General features: G+C 42.7%; 1 protein-coding gene across 4 annotated transcripts in view; it reads left to right on the top strand.

Moving 5' to 3' along the window:
• usp54b (ubiquitin specific peptidase 54b) overlaps positions 1–22,725 on the top strand; it is a 56,089-nt gene extending 33,364 nt beyond the window's left edge. For 3 of the 4 annotated variants that reach the window (XM_051418169.1, XM_051418170.1, XM_051418171.1), the window contains exons 8-20: positions 3,289–3,435; positions 5,390–5,539; positions 6,179–6,371; positions 6,566–6,748; positions 7,077–7,296; positions 7,711–8,097; positions 8,390–8,517; positions 8,612–8,770; positions 12,683–12,830; positions 15,118–15,941; positions 17,371–17,498; positions 17,601–17,732; positions 20,329–22,725. In XM_051418169.1, the coding sequence (XP_051274129.1) occupies positions 3,289–3,435; positions 5,390–5,539; positions 6,179–6,371; positions 6,566–6,748; positions 7,077–7,296; positions 7,711–8,097; positions 8,390–8,517; positions 8,612–8,770; positions 12,683–12,830; positions 15,118–15,941; positions 17,371–17,498; positions 17,601–17,732; positions 20,329–20,415 (2,886 nt within the window). In that variant the 3' untranslated portion in view covers positions 20,416–22,725. Of the gene's footprint in view, positions 1–3,288; positions 3,436–5,389; positions 5,540–6,178; positions 6,372–6,565; positions 6,749–7,076; positions 7,297–7,710; positions 8,098–8,389; positions 8,518–8,611; positions 8,771–12,682; positions 12,831–15,117; positions 15,942–17,370; positions 17,499–17,600; positions 17,733–17,959; positions 18,100–20,328 lie in introns of all 4 variants that reach the window. The other variant, XR_007886916.1, reaches the window with a different exon arrangement.
• Positions 22,726–23,010: the final 285 nt, after the last annotated feature.

Genomic DNA, 23,010 nt, shown 5'->3' with positions numbered 1-23,010 from the left:
ATATTATTTTTTTAATATCAAAAAATAGAATAATAAATACATTTATAAAAGTAGGGTGAAGTTCAATTAAAAATATCTTTTTTTCAGGGTAATCACTTTGATAGTTTCATAATTTTTGTTTTTTCCCCTTCTTTCATGTTGGGTCTTTGTTACATAATCTAATCATATCTCATTTGCATTTTCCCCGCATTTTTCTTTGCACTTTCTATCACCGGAAGCATTTTTTAAGTTGCCATCATCGACCTCCTTTACAGTAAACCACAATTATTACCATCTTCTTGCAGCATGAAACAAAAGAACAGTTGGTTGTGCTGTGAAAAATCATTTGAATTATGTTCATTCTAAAAATAATGTGTGGGCATTTTTGGATGAAAACTGGTAGATGGAAGAGACTGAAGAGATATTACAGTCAGAGAAAGAAAGAAGAGGTGTAGGTAGTGACGGAGGTGGACAGAGGAACGTCTGTGATGCCTTTGTTCTGAAGGTTTGTGTTGTGCTGTCACATGGGAAAGTGCTGCTGCTGAATAGATCCAGCCTGGTCGCTCTCTGCCAAAGTATCTGCACAAAGAGCCTCCTCAGCTGCCCCTCTCCTCACGCAGCAGCCCCACCACAACCTCCACCGCTTTAGCTACATTAATACACACCATTCGCTTATTCACGGCCCAAACGCTGACGTTGTGCGTTCAGCCCTGTGGGAGTCACACAAAAACCTGCTTCTGTTTATCTTCCATCACTTGCAGCCCTGATCTTTTGTTAATACCACACCAGGCTTTGCTCAAACAAACTGACGGTATTTGGATGGCGGTGAGGCTGCTGGAAGATACTGTAGGTGCCAGATTGAAGATAGGAAAGTGTGAAGATGTTTGCTTGGTGCCAAAGAGTTGACAGAGGGAACAGTGAAGTTCTGGATACACGACTTTTGTTCAGTTGTCAGCTAAAATTAATTTGAATAATTGATTATATAGATGCTGTGGAAAAAGTTTCAGTTTTTATAATATCAATACACAAATTTTATACTTGAAGGCAATAAAATCACATTTTGCCCGTCTTACTATAAGTGGTAAGATCCTACTTGAACACTCACATGTGAGATTTCTGTATTTTTGTCTGTGTTCTTGTCATTGGTTTGATGTGGACTGTGTTGGAAAAAGGGATGTCACATACATCCATGTACCAATTAGGATTTAGCAATGTTGTTTGATTCTGTGTATGTCCCTGCCCAGGGACTGCAGATGTTAATGAGCTAATAGCTAAATTTGGCAGAAGTCATCTCTTCTCATTTTGAGATTAATGTTTTTTTTTTAAATATTGTTATATAGCTGTTTGATGCAGAACTGATATATATACTAGACTAGTTTAGTCTGCAACAGTACATTATATTTATAAGCTGACCATATGTTTTGTATCTAAAAGTAACTCTAGCTTTCAGTGCAGAGAAATAGGACAAAACATTGCAAACAAACACAAGTATTTCAAAGATTAATTAAATTTTTTTATAACCGTGAACCTGTTTCACCACACTTGAAACATGCAAACTACAATGTGCAACATGAAAAATCCCTTTTTGACACATTAAACTAATGACAAATAACAAAAAGCCACTCTTGTGACCCATGCATGAGCATGCAACAGCCGTGAAGGGCTCACAAATGTATTAGCAATTTGCAAGCAACAATTATTTGTGAAACGTGACTCTGCGACTATTAGTGACTAATAGTGCTTCAAAATACTTTCGTGAAACCGTTTTCAGGGTTTTATTTCTGTAGATTCTTATCGGTATAATGAATTTAATCTTGCCAAATTGCTTGGATCTGGGTACAAAGAGGAATTGACATGGTAAGAACCACATGCAGTCAGGCAAGTTTTAACTTAAACTTATTTGAAAGAGAAAACGAAGGCGAACGGCAAAATTACAACCCAAACTGTGACTGCTGTAGATGTGTGCCAACAGTTCAGGTGTGGTCACTTTTAATTTCTTCCTCCAAATTAAGTGGTTTAAAGAATCTGGTTTAAACTGTTCCCTTGGTTACGACTTCATCAACTGATGGACTTCGGCTTTCCCTGATTCCAGAAAAAACTTGTGTGTGTAATCATGATTGATGGAAATAATGGCCAAGTTGTAAAAAGAACGGAATCTGGAACTCAACGGAAGTATAGCAAATGCACTCAGTGACCTTCCACCTCTGTATTGATGTATGGTGATTTCATTGTTCACTGTCAACAGACTGCATCCTCAGCTGTCACTACATTGATAAAAGTGGGATTGTCTCTTTATTTCGGTGCTGTATGAGTCGTGAGGAAGCATAAGCACAAACATTTTCCTAAAGTTGTGTCATTTTGCTCCAAAGAATGCCACGATCAGCATTCTGCAAACCTACAGTATCCTTTGACCAGCAGCACTGTTATATAACTCACTCTCCCTTGGAAAGGTCTGCATAGCCACAGCAAAAAAAAAAGAGAAAGAAAAGAAATCTTTGCATATAAAATTCAGAGATGAGACTGCAAGATCAATGTTGTATTATGAAGCAGAGCGAATCTGTTTGTACGATCATTTGATGAATGATGTTGTCACCGGCTGTTCTCAGCAGAGACACAGTACAGGGAGCTAACTGAGGCTGTGTGTCCCGTCGATGTGTCCTAAGCTAACAGATAGCCCGTGTCTCAGTTGCTGTGCTGTTTGGCTGCGGCTCCCTGGCTTGTGTTTGTGTCCCTTTCTGAGAATTGAGAAGCAGACCCTGGCAAAATACCTTCCTGCCATCTCTGGTGCCAGCGCGAGGCAGCCCGCCGCCCACAAAGGGAGACTTCTGTGTGTGTTTGTTGTGCATATGTGTGTGTGTGTGTTGTGTTTGGCAAAGTGTCTGGTTGCCAGGGTGTTCTCAGGCTGTTTCCGAGCCCGCTCTGCCAGCACTGCGTGCATGCTCTTGTGTGTGCATGTGTGTGTGCGCACCAGCTCTGCGGTGGGTCATGACTCAAAGGAAGGATTCAGAACACACGGTTCTGAACTCAACAGAAGGCCCAAGGGACAAAATACAACTCAGCACAGTCCTTCTTCCTCTGTCATTCTCTCTTACAGTGCTTTCATCATATCTTTTCCCTGCCTTTTTATCTCTGCTCCTAATTCTCCTACTGTTCAGTTCATCCGGGTGTGTGTCTGCATGCGTGTGCGTGTGTTCATCACTGCCAAATGAAGGGATGATTTTAGCGATGTACACCGCTGTCACACTGCCTCATAACAGAGGATGAATAAACCTGTTTGATCACACGCTCCTCTCCCTCCCTCCATCCCAGAGTAACTGTGGGGAAGTGTTGCGTATCCGCCGGGTGCTGATGAACTCACCGGAGATTGTGTCCATCGGGCTGGTGTGGGATTCAGACCACTCTGACCTGGCGGAGGACGTCATACACAGCCTGGGGACCTGCCTGCGTCTGGGAGATGTAAGGGGATCACACATGCATTACACACATTATGCGGCCATTATAACACATTAACATATGTTATGTGTGTTTATGTGAGCAGTCACGCACATCTGCCTAAATACAGACACACTACTCAAAACGTGTTAGTGAGAAGAGCTTTGTGCACATTGTGTACTGTAAGATGAACATTAAGAGTCAATATTAAATATGTGAGTTTTCCAGAAAACAACCCTCCTTTTTTAAACATATGAAGCAAGCCACACAACATACAGTTAAGAAAGGCTCTGTTCCAAGGCCGTATGTTTGGTTATTAGTGTTGTTGAACTCTGAAGTTCAGGTTTCACCTCGGCTCTCTATTTTAATTTAAATCTGCCGACAAATTCTCGCTAACTGCTAACAAACAAAAGATCCGAGAAACTTAACCTCTAGATGAGAAGTTACAAATCCCCCAGAGCCATATTCACATACACACACACACACACACACACACACACACACACACACACACACACACACACACCTCATAATCAAACAGTCCTACATGCAAGGACACACATGTACTCTCAAAGACACACACGTGTAAACGCACATGTGCTCAAACAAAGACAGAATACAGATAAGTGCACAATGTAACGCCCAATAAAGTCGCCCCGTTCCAACACACTCTGGAAAACAACGAATTATAACACATGACACATTCAACCTGACCTTTATTACTCTCATATAGAGCTGAGCTCCTCCGTCTCCCGCTTTTACACCTCACACACACACACACACATGTTCGGCCTCTGATACTCCATGTCATGACTGAGTAATGTTGATGCATTTTAATGGCACTGTAACATCTCCAGCCGCATTCTGAAGCGATATCTATGAATAATGGATCAGTGAATATGACTGTGTGTTACAGTGAGTCAAATTCTTTCCTCTATCTTCTATCGTCTGTCTCCGCCTGCTGCTGTCTCTGGTTTTCATCCCGCTCTTGTGAGATGAAGCTAGTTGTTAGATAGAAATCGGAGGCATAATCTATTGCATTTCCTGCTTTTGTTTAGTTGTTCAGATCAGGAAAAGTGAATCCATCTGCCTCCTGCATCGCCCCCCCCCTCTGCCACTGCTTTCATTTCCTCTCTTTGTCTGTCTTCTGCATCTCTTTTTTTCTGCTTCCTTGTTACTCTTTTGTGTTCTTTCTCTCCATAGATTGGATTATTTTAATGCTGAAACAATTAATATATGAGAATAAATAGATAACAAGTTAGATTTTCATTTATCATGCAAAAATGCTAAACACTTGCTGTTTCCAACTTCACATATATATCACACATATTTGATGTTTTCCTTTTTTTTATCATATTCAACTGAATGTCTTTGAGTTTTTGGCTGTTGAGCAGACAAAGAAGCAGCTTAATGCTGTCGCTTTGGGTTGTGGAAAGTCGTGACGGGCTTTTTTCTGACATTTTGAGAACTTAGGTAATCAATAATGAAAGTAATTGTTAGTTGCAGGCCAAGATAATTTGCCATTGTACTGTGTTAAACCATAAGCAGCAGCAGGTAAAGACAGTGTTACACAGAGGGTTATGTTAACATTCCTTAAAAAAGCAACTTCAGTACTTTTATCACGTTGATCTGAAAATGTGCAGCGTTATAATTTGCAGCAGCTGACCTTACTGAGACATCAATGTGAGATCATTTCTGCATGAAAAGCTGCGGCTCATGTTTAGCACTGTACAGTATGTGCAGCAGACAGTGAGAGGAAAGTGAGGAGTTTGAGAAAAGGCAGTATGTGAAGGATTACTGCATACAGCATATATACACTAGGTGAGCAAAAATGTGCTTGTATTCACATTAACTTCTCTATATCTCTATCCCCCCTCCTCCTACTGCACACCTCTCCCTCTCTTCCCTGCATCTCTCCCTCCCTGCCTGTCTCCTCCCCCTCCCTCCTCTCTCTCTCTCTCTCTCTCTCTCTCTGTAGTTGTTCTACCGTGTGACAGAGGAGAGGGCTCGCCAGGCGGAGCTCTACTTGGTGGGCATGGTGTGCTACTACGGCAAGCACTACTCCACCTTCTTCTTCCAGACCAAGATACGCAAGTGGATGTACTTCGACGACGCCCACGTCAAAGAGGTGAGACACAGTTTGGAGTCTGCATGCTGCAACACGGGGAGGGGGGGTGCTGTACAGTATCTGCTGCATCTCCAGTTGTGCCTGTGAGAGCAGCAATGACAAGAACTACGCTGTATGTTAGTCTAAGTGCTGCATGGTCAGCGGGGGCGGCTCGAGATTGATTATGTGTTTCAGGTTTAATCGCTGTCTTTGTCTCAATCTTAGCGCAGGTTTAAGTGCTAAAACTGGACTTATGTTTCAATACTTCATGATTCAATTGTTAGTTCTGTTCCACAGGGCTGGAAAATTATATACATTTTGCAGGGGCTGAATCGAGAGAAGCAGGGTTTGTTCGTGTCAAAGTGTGATATAAAGTGAATTTACTTGTCCTTGACACCTCTATCAGTGACAGTGGACACTGTCTGTCATATTGGATTATTGAGCTAATGAAAAAGTGTGATAATATGATATTCATAAGGACACACAGCAGCACAATGTGTGTTTGACCTTCTACTTTTGGTGGAATATGCGTAATGTTATATCTTAATACGGATAGATTTACTTTCTCTTTGTGTGTGTGTCTGTGTGTGTGTATGGGGGGGGTTATATGTATGTTTATGTGTGTCTTTATGTGTGTGTGTTACCCTGCTGCACCTCCAGATCGGCCCTAAGTGGAAGGACGTGGTGTCTCGCTGTATCAAAGGCCACTATCAGCCCCTGCTGCTGCTCTACGCTGACCCCCGTGGGACGCCGGTGATACTGCAGGAGAGCCCCAACCCCTGTACCAGCTCCAACCCGCAGCTGGAGCTCCAGCACTGCAGCAGCAAGGCTGGTTACGACAGTGAAGACTCTGGTACAGCAAAGATCAGATTATTCTGTGTTTATCGTTTAGGGCATGTGAGGTTACAGCTTTAAAGCTCTGACCTTCAACCCTATAATCCAACTTCTGCATCTGCGTACTGCAGAGCCTGAAGTTATTTGACTGTAAACATATGAAGATTCAGGATTAACTGAAAGGTTATCCCTCTTTATCTCGTTCTCTCTCAGGTCGGGAGCCGTCCATATCCAGCGACACTCGTACCGACTCTTCGACGGACAGCTCGAGTCACCGTGCCTCTCGCAGCAGATCTCTCCACCAGTCCACGGGCAGCCACCTCTCCAGCGAATCCCAGACCACAGTGGTCTGTAATTACGACATCGGCACACCGCCGCACGGTGCTGACGCCGGAGGTAATACTGCATTCAAGTCCATGAGCAAAGTTATCTATACTCACAAAGTACAGCTGCACCTTGACAGCTCCAAAAAACTGGAACTACACAAGTGACCGCAGTGTTTTAAGGGAGAAAGTACTAAACTGCGGTACTTGTTGTAGGCACAAGTAAGAGCAAATAGGGTCAGTTTAAGTGGAAATTAAGTTCTTTGTCCCTGTGCTTCATCACTACGCTGTGTTACTGGTTATTCTTATATTTACTTGCACCGCTGCCTACTTAATTGCTCCCTGTGGGGTAAATAAAATATTAATGGATTAACTTTCAGTCCCTCTTCTCCCACATTCAGAGTCAGCAGTGGAGGGTCCTCCCCGCCCTCCCTCTCCTCCCCTGCCGGAGTACAAGGAGACCGCTGTTTTCCTCCTCTCCTCACGCCGGCCACTCACCTCCTCTTCCTCCTCGTCTCGTCCCCTGTCCTCCTCCTCTTCGTCAGGAGTTGGGGGCTGCGAGGGCGGAGTTGGGGGCCCCCATTGGGAGGATGAAAGCACTAGCAGTGAGAGCAAGTCCAGGTACTGCACCACCATTGTACTTAAGTTCAGTACATGTGTACATTTACTGGTTCTTGAACTGGAGTATTAGTCATGCTACCATTTATAAATTAATAAAAGGTCAAATAAGAATTCAATTAAGAGGTGTGTAAGAGTGTAACTAATTATCATCATATCTCAGTTTGTGTCAAGCTTGATCAGATTTGTTCTAGAGCTTCATAGAGAACTTAAGATGCATGTTGTGCAATAAATGGTTAAAAGCTCCGTGTGAGTGTCCTGACTGAACTGTATTTAAGTCATTTTGTAGGTCAGGTATTTTTATTTAACTACCCTCTAAAATGAGTCATTCTACTTTCTTAAAGAAGATTTGCACCTTTTGAGCAGTTTTCAACAGTAAGGTAACCCTGTGTAACATCTTCCTCCCTTGCTCTCTAGTTCTTCTGGGGGCCGCTACAGGCCAACCTGGAGGCCCAGGAGAGAGGCCTTGAACATCGACAGCATCTTCACCCGACCGAGAGGCTCCTCTCTGGGCTACAACACCCTGCCTGGTCCCTCTCTCCCTCCGGAGCCCCAGGACTCCTTCCCCCTGGTGGGACCCACTCTGCCCACACAGCCGGGGTTACAAGAGGTGGAAGGGAGGGAGGTTGGGGAGTTGGAGGCGGGGTTTGGGCTGGTCGGGCAGCCCAGGTCTCTGGGCAGTGGGCGGACAATGGGTCCCCCTGCCCCTCCACCTCTGAGAGGGGTGGAGCACCAGCCACGTCTGATTCAGAGGATGGAGAGTGGCTACGAGAGCAGCGAGAGGAACAGCAGCAGCCCCGACAGGTAGGAAACTCACAAATACCAATTACTGTCTCTTCCTTTCTGTCTCAGTCGTTCATTGTCTTCCCCTCTCTTGGTTTCTCTGTCACTCTTGTTTTTCTGTTCAATTTCACTTAATCAGCATGAAACACCGATGTGACGTTAACAATGACAAATTGTCCAGCAATAGTTCAACTAATCAATCAGTGGACATATTTGTCTGGAGATGAATGATTGGCACTCTCAACATTTTTCCCCCTTTTGTCTCTTTTTACTGCTTTCTTTTCTCACTGTCTTTTTTTCTTGCTCTCCACAGGGAGGTGGGGCAACAGAAACGGGTGCTCATGTCAGGACCTTCGTGGCGTTCGGTGCCCAAGTCTAAGAGCAGTGGTGCCATCCTGCAGGAGCTGCCTTCCCCCAGCTGGAGTGGCGGCACCAATGCAGGTGTGTATTTGTGCATGTTCTTGCAATTACTCTACTCTAATAACTGTAAATATTTGCTTTTGATTTGACAATGTCATTTGTGTTGTCTGTTCAGGCTCAGGGCGCAGTGAGCTGGACGAGCTGCAGGAGGAGGTGGCGAGGAGAGCCCGCCAGCAGGAGCAGCAGAAGCGGAGAGAGGCAGAGCGGGAGGCGGCCATGGGATTCAACCCTAAACCCAGCAAATTCATGGACCTGGACCAGCTCCAACACCAGGGTATGAAGGAAAGAGGGGTGACAGGATGAAAGACAGGAAGTAGGAGTGAGGGGGGTTGGAGGCTGGAAGTTTTTAAAGTAGAGCCAAAGAAGTCAGTTCACCCAACTTACAGCAAACATATTATCTCACTTACCTCTCGTGGTATCTAGTGATGCAGACAGTTTTTATTTTATTTGCCCAAATTTTTAAAGACTTCCATAAAATGGATGGGAAAAGAATTACATTTTTGATTCTTACAGCAGTTCAAAGGAACAATTTCTTTGTTGAAAATGACTTCTGCGTGGCCACATAACAGAATCAGTAAGTGAGAAAATGTGTTTTCTTTTTGTAAATTTGTGTGAACTGACCCTTTAAGAAGAAGGTCAAACCGCATTTAAAGCTGCACGTGGCAACTTTGTATGTTTTAAACCCCGGATAGAAAAGAGCCATCACTGACTTATTAGACAGTTCTGGATTTCTGTTTTAATTTTCACTTACAAAAACAGAACCAGAGTAAATCTATGGTACTTCAACTGGAGGGGTGTGAGGCTGTTTTTGTGCTGTGCGTCATTTCATGATCCGGGCTGATGAAGTGTATTTTTATGTTAAAGTCTTGCCCGGTGCAGCTTTAAGGTCACATTATCACCTGTTGTCTAGTTCAGCAGTCACAGTGACTTGTACGTCCGTGGTTCTGTCTGACCTCCTCTTTGTCCTCATTCCCATCTGTTCGTCTGTCTCTCCATCTGTCTCCCTCCATCGGTATTTTTTATTTGTCTATTAGTCCAGAGTGCGTTACTATAACTCATACTGTATATATATTGGGTGAGTGTTTTATGTCAGAGTAAGTGTGTGTGTGTGTGTGTTTCAGTTCCAGCCGAACTATTGCTGAGTTCAGTGTAGCTGAACAGAGCAGAGAGCAAATCCCTGTCAGATCAGTTTTTACCAGCATGGAAACTCCTGTGGGACGTTTACTGACCGCCACTGACTGGGAGACTCTCTCAGGGTGATTCCCACTTAAAATCACAAACCCAGTCCAAGTTCAGACCTCTGATGTCCCAGCCACACTCTAGGGAGTTCACAATGTGTGTGTGTGGGTTTCTTAGTTCACAAAAATATTACAAGTGTGTGTGTATACCCCTCTATGGTTATTTACATCTAAATATATACAACCATGTATGTACCTGTATGTACAGTGTATCTTCTTAGTGTGTGTAAGATTGTGAGATGTAGACTTCAGACTTGGACTCAAGTCATATTTAAAGGGGAACTCCACCAGTTTTACATATCAAAGTCAATTAGCTTATCTGTGGCTCTGCAGGAGCTTTGTCAGTTCTGGCGTAATTACCCAACTTACACCACGTTAGCAATTTCATTTAGGATTTAGGGACTAGAAATTAACATAACAAAGATTTAGACACATGTGCAAGGAATAAATTGGTCCAGGCTGAAATAGCTCAACAACTGTTGGATGTATTGTCATAACATTTTATATATACATTCATGGCTCCAAAAGGATCAATCCTACGGACTCTGGTGATTCTCGCACTTTTCCTCTAGTGCCATCATCAAGTCAACATTTTACTTTGTCTAGTACTTTGGTTTATGACCAAATACCTGTGAAACTAATGACTGTACTTTGTGTTTAAGCCTAATTAGCAAATGTTAACATCCTAACACATTAAGCTATTATCTGTTAATTATATACCTAATAAACATCAGCATGTCAGCATTGTCATTGTGAGACTTTTAGCATGCTGATGTTAGCATTTAGCTCAAACCACAGCACAGCCCCACAGAGCCGCTAGTAAGTCCCCAAACCATATGGACTTTATGAACTTTCTCAAGTCACAATCAGTACATGAGACTTGACCTGAACTTGATTGCCGTGAAAGTTTACTTATTTTAGTGGGAAAATATTTCAAATTTTAACCAAGAAAAGGAACAAACAGTAAATAAATAAGACATTGCACAGCCACTCACCTGTTATTAATTGAAAGGATCTAAGGACTTGACTTGGACATGGCCTAAATCACACAAGACTTGACTAACAGACCTCACACTTGGTTGACAGCTCTGGTGCGGTATTATCTATATTCCTGTATGTGTGCGTACTTTAGATCCATGCATCCACAAATTACATTTTTCTGTGCGTGTGTTTCAGAAAATATGTCTGTGTGTGAGAAAGAGAGCCTTGTATGAACTGCAGGTGTGCAGGTTTTCCCCTCCAGCTCAGCACTAACTAAAGCTATATCAGGGATTATAATGTTGTGTCCTGTCTGTCCTACTGTGTGTGCTTTAGTGTGTTCAGCCTCATGTACCTGACACACACACACACACACACACACACACACACACATACACACACACCCCTGTGAGTACACTCAACCTTGATGAAGTGAAAGGACGACTTGCGAAAGAACAGATGGCATCACTATCAGTGCGATTACGTAACAGAATTTGGTTTCCCACATCCCTATCGATGGTTTTAGGCGGACTCCAAACAATCTGCCTCAGTGTTTTAGAGGACGTTACAGCCAACAACAACAACAACAGAGCTGCCATCAACCTTCCTTTATTCCGTCTCTATCAATCAAAAGTTTGTAAACTCAAGCCAAGATGGGTGATGGCTGCTCTTTTGTTGTCCTCTTCTTCATCTTTTTTACAACCAACTAACACCATTCAAGGCACGTTCACAAGGCTACGCACCATACAAAGCTTTGTCTAAAAAGCTGGCTGGTGTCTGGCTTCATGAACGTAGCCTCAACTTTGCTCCTCACTTATCTAATCTTGACTTTTTTGACTTACTAACTACAGTACAAGTTAACATATTGATGCATTTACAATAGAATTGCAAAGTGGGAAGAGATGCTGGGTGTGGAGGTATTTTTCTCCCTCCACTATACAGTCTTTCTATTTCCTATACATTTTCTTCAAATGATATCCTCAGTGTGTGCCAACATAAAAACACAGGGGACTCCTCTAAGACAGTATAACATTTGCTTAACAGCAGCCATTTTGCCACAAGTGGAAATTGCATTATAATGGTAAAGCATACAATAACGGTGCAGTAGCACAGATAGACTCAATAATGTCTGTTATACAACAATATTAAGTTTACTAAGATTAGCCAAGCTCCTGGTCATACCTAAGGTTTTAGCACCTGAGTGTATTAAATTGACCAAATTTGTTATTTATTTAACTTGTAAGAGAATAAATGTGCAATTTCATCTTAACATAATCTAGTTTGAAAGATACAGAAAGATGGCCATTGTTTAGCTTTAATTATTTCACAGAAATAGTCAGGATGGTGCGAAATACTCCCATATGAGAGCTGGAGAAAATGTGGAATAAAATACCACACCATAGTTACTACATGCATCTAAAACTGACCCAGAATGTAAAACATTAACTGAATGTTTTGCTTTTAGCTGTAGCTCTGTGATTGGAGCGAAATGGGAGTCGTGGTTGACTTCCAATCTTTTTATGTTTTGTGTACACATTCTTGTACATTTGACTTTATATAAAAGAACCATATATTTTCTAACCAGTTGCTAATATCTTGAATGATTTTAACCAATCCAAACAAGTTCTTTAACTGTCAGTCACCTAACAAAGAGGACGCCCGAAATAAATCCTCCCACTTTGCAGCTCTATACATGTATAAAATACACACAATAACTTACAGTAAAGGAGCGTAATGCATGCCAGCCCCCTCATAACCACTCCTTCTGCTCTGCTTCTATTTTCTCCTCTTCACCTGTTCTTACATCTTCATATTTTGTCTCTTTTTTCATTTTTTACTCTCTTTCCTTCTTCTTTGTTGTTTCCTTTCTTTTTCCGTTTCCCTCGCTCTTTCTCTCTCTGCCACTCTGTCGTTATACCTTTCTGTCTTTTTCTCCTTTTTATCTCCCGCTCTGTTGTTAACATCCTCAGCTGTGCTCAGACCCCTGCATGAGGCTAACGCTCATAGCGGATTGGCTGTAGCTGCGTGCATGAGGAGCACTGGGGGCCCAATCAAACGCAGACAGGAACAGGAAATGGAACGGGAGACAGGAAGCGCCCGCCCACAGGGGCCTCGCAGGTACCACCACTGTCCCCCCTTATGTGTCCGCAGCGGTGCCTGTCTGAAAACCACCTCAGACCCCCTTCCTCCCTTCCTCCCTCCCTCACTTCGTGTGTGTCCTCAGCTCAGGCTGTCCTTAAACCCACCGCAGGAATCCTCTGTGTGTGTCCTCTGGGTGCTGGCTGTCACAAAACACCTCAACATCCTCATGTGTGTGTCTTCAGCTCTGGCTGCCCAAAATCCCAGAACCCAATGTTTTTTTTGTAAAGCCTAGCACTGCACTCTCACATCCTGCTGTATGTGTGTACGTGTGTCTGTATGTGCGTGTGTTCTCAAACACACACACTCGACTATATACAGTAACATCTTATCCCCTTTGTGTTTGTGTGTTTGTTGCAGTGCAGTAAAAAAAAAAACCTGCTTTGCTGGGCTCTGTTTTGCCAGCGAGAATAAAAAGAGAGGGACAGAGTTGCTCTCTGCTTTTCCGTGCTTCACTGCTTCCCTTCATTGTTGTTGTGCTGCTCTCTGTAGCTGTGTGCTGCCAAGGCTTCCCTCTGCTCTTTGTGTGCTGCTGATCTGTCCCTCTGTGCACCGTAAAGCTGCAGTCCGTCACTGTGTTTCTGTCCTGTGTGCTGCCGTGCGATTGCAGTCACAGATCTTGTTTAGTATCCTGTTTGCTTGTTTGTTGTTTTGTTGAGGTTTTTTTTGGCTTTTTGCTGCTGTGTTTGTGTGTTACAATAAGTCAGTCTCCTCCTGATGTGTTAGTTTTGAGACGAATGTGAGCTTCAGTAGTGACGTTTTTGTACAAGAAGGGCTGAGTGGAAAAAACGTCATATTTCTTATTTTAAAAAAGGGAGGCAGCTCATCTAGAATCTGAGATTGCATTTAATATAATAATTTATAATACTAACTAGACATGTGTTACAGATAACAGTGACATTTTTATGCCATTTTCACTATTTTCTGACATATTATAGACCATGATTAATAGATTAATCAAACAAATAATCAAAAAAGAAAATAAATATATCAGAGTGATATAAAATATGATTAACTAGAGTAAAGAAAATTAAAAGTACTAATGAACTAAAGAATAAACAAAGTGCAGGGTCCAGATGACAGGCTCATACTGAGTTAGAAACATAGTCAGGATCCAATCCCATGCAGGCCTTAAAGGTGGTGATTCAAATCTTAAAATCTACTTTCATTAGATTTTGTAAGGAGTCTTACTTCGACACTTTAAACCAACTGAATTGATGGTAATTACAAAGGTAGGGACAATGATTGGATCTGCTAACTTAGTCATGTTAATGTCGGGTTTAATCTGTTTCATTAGAACTCAGCTTAGACTGGAATAAAATTAGTTAAAAATTAATAAATTGTAAACCCAAACTGTTAACAGCAGGATGAAGGAAAGAAGGAGGAGGTAAAGCTCAGCACTCAGCCTCCTTTATTACCTTCCTCCTCTCCTCTATTGATCAACACAAGCCTCTGATTTATAGCTTGCTGCTGCAAAGCCTGCTGGGTAATTACTAAGGCTGAAAAGAGACGGGAGAGTTAATGTGGGGGATGGGGGATGGCGCTCACGTAGACACATACGGGTGTTGCGCACGCTGTCTTTAAAAATAGACACACAAATTTACAGACTTGCTGTTCACACATACTAACACACACTAGTTTACTACACACATACACACTAATACACTAGAGCACGGAGTGTGTACCATGTCTCTGCAGAGAGGAGCCACTAATGTTCAACATATATCATATCCTCCACATATCAATGTATGTAAATCAATGAAGTAATATAGTGTCCCATGGAGATATTGAATTACCCCAGACTGTAGAAGCCACATTTATTTTCCGTGTTGATATACAGCACTGGTGCAGCTGAGGGTAAATTGCTGTTTTGATAATCAGATTAAAGTCAATTCTTTGGTTGTTTGAGCTGAACGCGTTCTGATCAGAAAGTTAACTTCGGTGAAATCTGCAGCGATCTGTCAGTCAGTGGAGCTGAGCTTGTGCCTGACTCATAAACAGCATGGCTGTGAAATCCCGTACACAAAACGATGCTTGCACAAGGCTGCATCATTGTGTGTTCGTAGCTGTTTGTTCTGTATGAAAGTGAGCTTGTGTGTGCGCGTGTTCCTGCGTGTGTGTCTGTTTTCTGCTTGTTTATCCTGGTATGCTGTTGTGACCTTCCCTCTATGCAGTAACTCACCTGACGTCAGAGCAGCTCTGTTTTTGGGGTTTTTTTTCCTGTGCTGCTGGCTGACTGACACCCTCCCTCTTCTGTGTCCTCCAGTGAACAGCCTGGCCCGGTCCAAGTACTGCTGACGCCCAATCAGGAGGAGGAAGAGGACCAGGCAACGCCCAACCAGGACGCTGCTCTGGGCCCCGACCCGCCCCCTCCACCCTATCGGCCCGCTCCCCCTCGACCCACGCTCACCCTCAGCATCCCTCACCCTTGCGCCCCTTCCAGCCAAGGGAAGGAGGAGGAGGGTGGACGCATGGGGAGGAGAGGGGAGGAAGGTGAGGATGGGAGGGAGGGGACGGGGGTGAGGCTGTGCGAGTTGCTGCAGGCAGGGGGGGTGAGTGTCAGACCTCTGGGGAAGCACTTAGCCATCTCTCTGCCCTCGCTTCCTCTGCGTCTCTGGGATACACACACCACACACACTGCACACTCCACACACCTTGAACCCACACACACACACCCTCCCCCTCCGTCCTCCACTCCTCCCCCATCTTCCCCTCTGGAAGCCTCCGGGCAAAGGAAACCTCTCACGCCTCTCTGGCAGCCACCCCAGCCCCACTCCCCTACCGGCGCCACTCAACACTGGCCGGGGCACGGAGCTGCCGCTGACAGCGGCACACGCCATTGGTCCTCCTGGAGTTTGGACCGCCCTGACGCTGTGGTGACACCATATGACACGCCCCCAGACCGCTGCGTTCCCATCAGGCCGCAGGCGTCCAGTCAGCACTACAGCTACAGTTGCCAGTCTTCTCCAGGGCACTACAGCTCCCAGCATGCCCCAGGGCAACACAGTGATCCCTGCTGTGACCGTGAAGAGGCTGAGCTGACTGAGCTTGACTCCCTTTACCAGGCCAGTCTGCTGGCTGGAAAGACAGGTACACACACACACACACACACACACACACACACACGCATGCACGCACGCACGCACACACACACACACACACACACACACACACACACACACACACACACACACACACACACACACACACTCATGCACAAAACCATCTTCAAAAAAGGGAAATATTTAACCTGAGTTACATTTATTACAATGACATGCATCATCATATCATTCAAATATGAACCCCTAAGAGACTGTAATGGATTAATCAATTAGTCATCAATAATCAATGACAATCAAGCACTACCATCCATTTGTATCACCATTAATAGATAATATCTTATAGCAATAAAACATTATTGATGTTACCCTGAGCTCTGAGCACTTGGGAACACAAGCTTTGCAGATTTCATAGACTTAATTATTAATCAATAAAATAAGCTACAGATTAATTGATAATGATAATAATCAATAGTTGCAGTTCTAAAGTACTGTATAGTCAATAACAGTAGAAATTAAAATGAATGTTCAGTATATTATTAAGTTTAAATGAATGACGGTAGATTGTATTTAAAACCATGTTTAGAATTGAGCTGCAATGATTAATCAATTTGTTTCCAACTATTAAATTCATTTCCAACTATTTTGACAATCAATTCATCATTTTATGTGACTTTAAGAAGAAAAATATCCAAATTCTCCAATTTCCTTTCCTTTTTTAAAACAAACTTGCTGCAGCAAGAGCTTTAAAGAATTTAGACCTTTCAAGTTCTGGGAAAACATTTTGACTTCTTTTAGTTAAGTTTAACTGGCAGTTTCATTGTGACAGAGAAAGTCTATTATTCCCTGTTAAACTAAAAAAACTAACTTGGATGCTAACTGTAACACAGTATACCATAAAGATATAAAGTATATACTGTATACAATTAGTATGTAGAATGGAATTAGGACACTGCACAACAGTATTTGCGAGGTTGCAGATTGTTTTTTTATGTGGATTTTACACATTTAATTTTTCTGTCTCTTAAGAGGCCTTCTGGTTTGCTTTCACATTACTTTACAAAATCACAGAAGAACTTCATATTAAATTCTAACCAAAATCCAAAAGTTTCCAAAGATAAATGACAGAAAAATGCCTATAAATTGATGCATCAGACATGGAGATTTTTTAATTTGCTGACGTGGTGCAGCCATAAAAAATGGCATCTTGTGTTTGTTAACAACACAACAGTTAACTCAATAAGAGTGATATATTGGTTCAGTGAAGGCCTGGAACAGAATTTATATTGAATATATAAATTATGTTGTCAAATTGTGTAGGACAAAGCGATTTACCTACCCTATAATATCTAGGAGTAAATTTAAGAAGATGTGGAACATGAGCATCCACTGAAATATAACCTTTAGATCCTTGTATGTGTGTGTTTTGACCTCCAGCCCTTACCTGTGTGTGTTTTCAGGCTGCAGTCCGTCAGAGAGGCTCATATCCAGGGTGGGAGGGCAGGTTCGCTCCAAGACCCCCAACGCAGACATGGAGAGGAGTGTGTACGGAGCGGACTGCACCAGCACCCCCACCTACCTCAACAAGGTAACATCTACGTAGTCTTTCTGACAGAATCCCCTCACATGTTCGCAGGTCGTCACTTGGTTCCATTTTCCAGCGTCTGACAGACATTTTCTCCCCGTGCAGCCAATGATGTTGCGGGATCTGCGTTTTGGGGTGGAGCCTGACAATGGGGAAAACCTGAGGCGAATTGGACGCAGCCTGAGCGGCACAGTAGTGACCCCGCGCCGCAGCCGCCTGACTGCAACCCGCAGCTTTGTGAGTGTGACTTCCTGTGCTCTGCTGCCTCCCTGTGGCCGTGCTATTAAACTGCATCTGCCTGATGTCCCGCCGTGGCACTTTACACATTGCTTTTCCCTGTGCTCTTCCCCCTCCCTGCTGTTTGTCTCGTTTCTTCCTTTTGTCCTGCTTTTTTCCAATTCCAATCTGTCGTCCTCTCTCTCCCTCTGCTTCTCTTTCCTTCTCTCTCCTCTTCTCTCTCAAAGGTGAAGCAGGCTGATGTCAGTGCCTCTCCTTGCTTACTTCCTCTCTTCTGAGTCCCTGTTGCTATTCCACCACTATCATCTCCTCCATCCTCCTCATCACCAACACCTCCTCATCACCACCTCCCTCCACTGCTTCACAGGTAAACACTGCGCTGAGCTCATATGACGTTGCACTTGTAAATACCTCTCATCTGCTTATGACTGGTAAGAGAGTACATACTTCCTTGGTTGAGCTACTTTTAGTGCCAGATGAGTAGTAATTTTTCAATCAGGTCTTTTCTTGATATTCTATAACATTTTTGGTAAACATTTTACCTTCTGGCAAACCAGACTCATCTGGCACAAAAGTAGGCTAAGCCCTTATTTGCAAGTAGCTAGATCCTGGAGATGTGCACTGGTTTGTAATAACTGTGGGGAAAATCACCTACGTTTTGAACCCAATTACCCACAACAGATGATAAAGATGATGTTTTCTTTTAAATCTTATAAAAAAAGATATTTCCTTCTCACTCAAGATGATAAAATATTGAAAATTCAATATAAACTATTATTTTTCTTTAAGGACAGAATAACCGTGTAATGTTACTTGACTTATTTCCAACTTTTGAAGCTTTATTCTGTACCAAAATGACACAAAGAATAACCACAGACCTGTGTGGTTTGCTTGTGTCATTTAAGGTCTCACTTTTTAGAGACTTTTTACAGTCTTTACAGTTTTTACACTTCTTCTTTCAGAGTGCTAAAATCACACCTAACTGTGAGCTGAGGCTAATGCGTATTGATCTGAAATATGTTGTTCTAAGCCAATATTCTCTCCAGTAGAAAAACTTTTTAATACTTATTATTACAAAGTATTCAACAGCCCTAAACAACAGCTTAGAACAAACAGCTCTAACCTTAATGAAGTTACAGTATGAATATGTCAGTTTGCTTTAACTCTTTAGAGGATACACTGACAGCGGACACATTGTTTCAGAATCGATATGCAAGATATCAAACTGAAACTATTTATTTGGTGGGTCTGAAAGTTGAAAAGGACATTTGTCGGACAAGCTGCTGAAGGAGTTGACACCTAAATAATAGGCAAAACAGAAAATAGTGATATTACACATACAAAACAGAAGAAGACAAAACAGCAAGTAGATATTGACACTTAAAACAGATTTATTTTCAGTCTGTTTTGGATGTGAGGTTGCACAACTGGTCTCCAGTATACAATGCTTTATTCCCCACATGTTTTTGGCTGCCTTGCCTTCATCAGTGAGCACGTTTACATGCCCACTAGTATTAGAGTATGTTAATTTTGTGCATGTGACCATTATATCATGGTCTCAGAAACCTGGATAAGCTAGCTGGAGTACTCTAATGGAAACCAGGAAACTGGAGTGTGAACACCTGACCCAGGTTCACTGGAATCAAGACACAACTGTACATGCTCAGAAACCTGGATACTGTTATGTAGAGGGAGCTGAATAACCATGTTCCATGTAAAGGTCATATCTTGAAAAAGGATCAAAACCTAAAAAATTAATATGCATCTAAGTGTGTAAAGTAAACTCGGTGTAGTATATGAGAGTTTGTTTTAGTGCTATAAATACGAATGAAGACATAAAAAAACATGACAGCCATCTTTTTGCTTTTTAAAATATAATATTCAGTCTTTTCCATTATAGGGTAAAAATAACTAAAACCTCTTTACACCTCAAATGCATCCCACCTTTATTGAACTTTATATTTGTAATCTACAACAACTTAAACAGACATTTATTTAAAAAACACTAAAGGTAAAATATTGTATCACACATGTTGCTGCAGTTGATTCACCTGTTTTCACCTCTGTTCAATTTCAAATCACTTTACTAATTCACAGAACTTTATATTCAATTTCTTTCTAAATTTAGAAGTTCTGAACATAAATTAGATGAAAATGTCTATAATGTTATTAGAATATTTAATTAGTGAATTTAACTGAAATGAAAATGGCACTTTGTGTTTGAACAGTTTACTCAATGACTGACATTTTGTTTCAATGAAGGAACAGAAGATTATTTATGTTGTCAGATCATGTGTGACAATACGTTCGACTCAAAGATAGATTTATGTGGAACATGGAGAACGTCAATAGTTGATAGTTAAATAGTTAAAAAGGTTCCACCAAACAGCACGACATGTTATTTAGGCATCAGTATGTTGATGATTTGACCTTCTCTGAAAGGCTCAGGATGGTTCTCTTTAAACCTCTTTAAACACATCTCTGAACCTCTGTGGCTAGCTCACACAGTTTGTGATCGATTTCACCGTTTAACCCTTAAACCTTCTCTCACAATGGCTGAATATGAGCTGACCTGTTGTTCCTTCTTCTTGTCCAGGAGCTGTCGGGCGGTGCGGGGAGTTTCTGGTTGTGTCTGACGGGGGTCAAGCTGTCTTCTGACCAGAGTCCTGCTCTGCTTCACTAATGTCTCACCGCGTTCCACCTCCACTCGGGGCAGCAGGGCCGAGGTCTTCGACGGGGCCTCGCCTTGACGGACCGGGAATTGGCTCAGGAGGATCAAACTCAAACTCCTATCCTGTTCCTCCTCCATCTCCCTCAAACAACATGCACATGCAAACACATGCACGCACACATGCACATCTGCACTGACGTAGAGCCTCCCTCAGCGCCTGCAGCACCCTGCTTAGCCTTTCCTTGCCTTCCTCCCTCCCTCCCTCCCCCCCTTGACCTACTATTCTGTCTATGCAGTCACTCTGACCCCCAACTACAACCTCAACCTTCTCCCCCCCCACCCTCCCTACTCCCCGGGACTGTTGTTTCTCGTCTCCCCCTGGGTTTTCAGAGGGTTCCCCTGTGCAGTCAGCCTGGCGAGCATGCCGCTTTCAGTGGTGCTGTCGGCTTGGTTCGCTCACTGGCCCGGGTCTGACTGGCACCTGAGCTCTCGGCAGACTCGTCCTCCAACCCTCACAGGACCCTCAGCTCAGGGGGAGGCTCTTACCAAGTAGCCACGCCTCTTCCTCTTTCTTCACGGGCATTTCCTGTTGGACGCACACGTAGCCGAACTGGGTCTGTTTCAGATGGACAGCCATATTTTTTCTCTTTTTGTTTTTGGGTTTGTTTGTTTTTCTCTTCCTGTGTGCGCGCACAGTAAACCCGCCCGAGACCGAACTCTCTAATAACTAAAAGTCATGTACAGAAAACTCATGTATGAAACCTGTATGTTAATTAATAAGACCTTATGGAATGTTGATAATGATAATTAACGAATATTGATAAACTTAAAGTGGTACTTCCTCATGTCTGCATTTCAAATAGGAGTGGAGTGCACTTCACAAGTGTCTAGCTGGAGTTTCCGCCCCCCCCAAACCGCTCGCCGACCTAATGACAGCTCTCCCGTTTCTACCGGGAGATTAAACAAGAAAAGCGCTTCCTTTTTCTCTGCTTTTTTCCTCGTTCCTTTTCTCTTCTTCTCTTTTATTCGCGCTTGCTTTCTTTCTTCCTAACAGGAAACAGTAGCACCAGAAATAGGCCAACAGGGAAGGAAAGTCGAGATGGAATGAGAGTATGTAGGTTAGGAAACCCTTCTCTTAGGCTTTATTAATGAAAATGGAGATGACTCAAGTGCGCTTTGCAAGGTTACTCGGGAGAAGTGCACTTTCCGAAGGCTATTTGACTGAGAGGCAGCTGGAGAGAAGTCGATGCCATTTGTTTTACTTAAAGGCCTCAGGTGAACTTCAGTGGCACTTATGAATTCACACTTATTATTTCTCCCTCCCACTGAATACTGGTTGTGAGACCTCAGATGTGAATAGAAAATGCTCATCTTCAGCCTGAGACAGTGACATGTCTAATATGAATATGCTTTATATGATATATATGTATTAGAGGTATATTTTCAGCCAGTGAGCTATCTTCTTCAGAGATGTCAACCATTCCTCAGTTGTATGAACAGTTATTACACAGTAACGAACAGTTATAACTTAATTCACTCCCCCCTTTACTGAGGAGCATTCTGACATGTGTAGAGTACATTTATTATATCCTTTATTCTATTAAACATTATATGAAATAACAAAGTCCTTATAAAACAACTGGCCAATGTAAAGTTCATCAAGAATTTACTGATGTTGATTGATCGTTGTAACTAAACCAAAGGTTGGCACTTAACTCAGAGAGCGTATTTAACATTGCTGTTTTTATTTTCATTTAGGTTCCAATTTTGTTGTTGTTTGTTTGTTTGTTGTTTGTTTTTGATTCTTTTTTTTGGGTTCTGGATGTGGGAGAATGTAGCCAATTGTAGCGCATGAGTCCGCTATGCAAATCAACCTTCCCTCACGATCCTGTATCAGAGACAGTCAGGAGGCAGACACACCCACCCGCGGGCGCTCTCATGGACTCTGGCAGCGACACGGACGGAGAGGAGGAGGAGATCTCATGATTAATGCTGCTGGTGAACTTTGTTGTTCTGCATCTACTACTATGTTTTAACCAATGGAATGCAAAAAGAGAGCAACAAGGAGGGAGAGAGCAAACGGGAGAAAGAGAGCGAATGAATGTAAACTAAAGGATGAAAGTGTGTGTTTGTGAATGATGCGGTGGTCAGTGACAGTGAGAGAGAGGTGAAGAGTTTAACTACTGCAGGTGGTTTATTGTTTGTGGGTGTGTGTAGACTGTGTGTCAGTTCTGGGGTGGTGTTGCTCGGGGAAAGAGGGAACCTGTATTTTTGCAATAAAGTTATTACCAATGCACTCCCACAGGGGGCGTAACCACCGTACCCTAATGTGTGTGTCATTATTTGTGGAAAGATAAAGAAGCTGAACATTCAACTTTTTGACAGTAAAATTATGTGGACTTGTGAAGACCTACAGCAGTACAAGACCAAATCCTGATCCACTTGCTCGTAGTGTTTTTGTGTTAATAATTTAATCCACAAAGCTCTGATTTTTTTTTTTCTTTTTTTTATTTTTTTACAAAACTTCTAGACATGCATTTACTTTTATCATCTAAGTGCAGTGGTGGAAGAACTATTCAGATCTTTTACTTAAGTAACCACAGTGTG

This window comes from Dicentrarchus labrax, unplaced genomic scaffold (assembly GCF_905237075.1).
Source record: "Dicentrarchus labrax unplaced genomic scaffold, dlabrax2021, whole genome shotgun sequence".
Classification (NCBI taxonomy): domain Eukaryota; kingdom Metazoa; phylum Chordata; class Actinopteri; family Moronidae; genus Dicentrarchus; species Dicentrarchus labrax.
The sequence above is the reverse complement of the archived record's forward strand: the minus strand, read 5'-3'. Positions and strand labels throughout refer to the sequence as shown.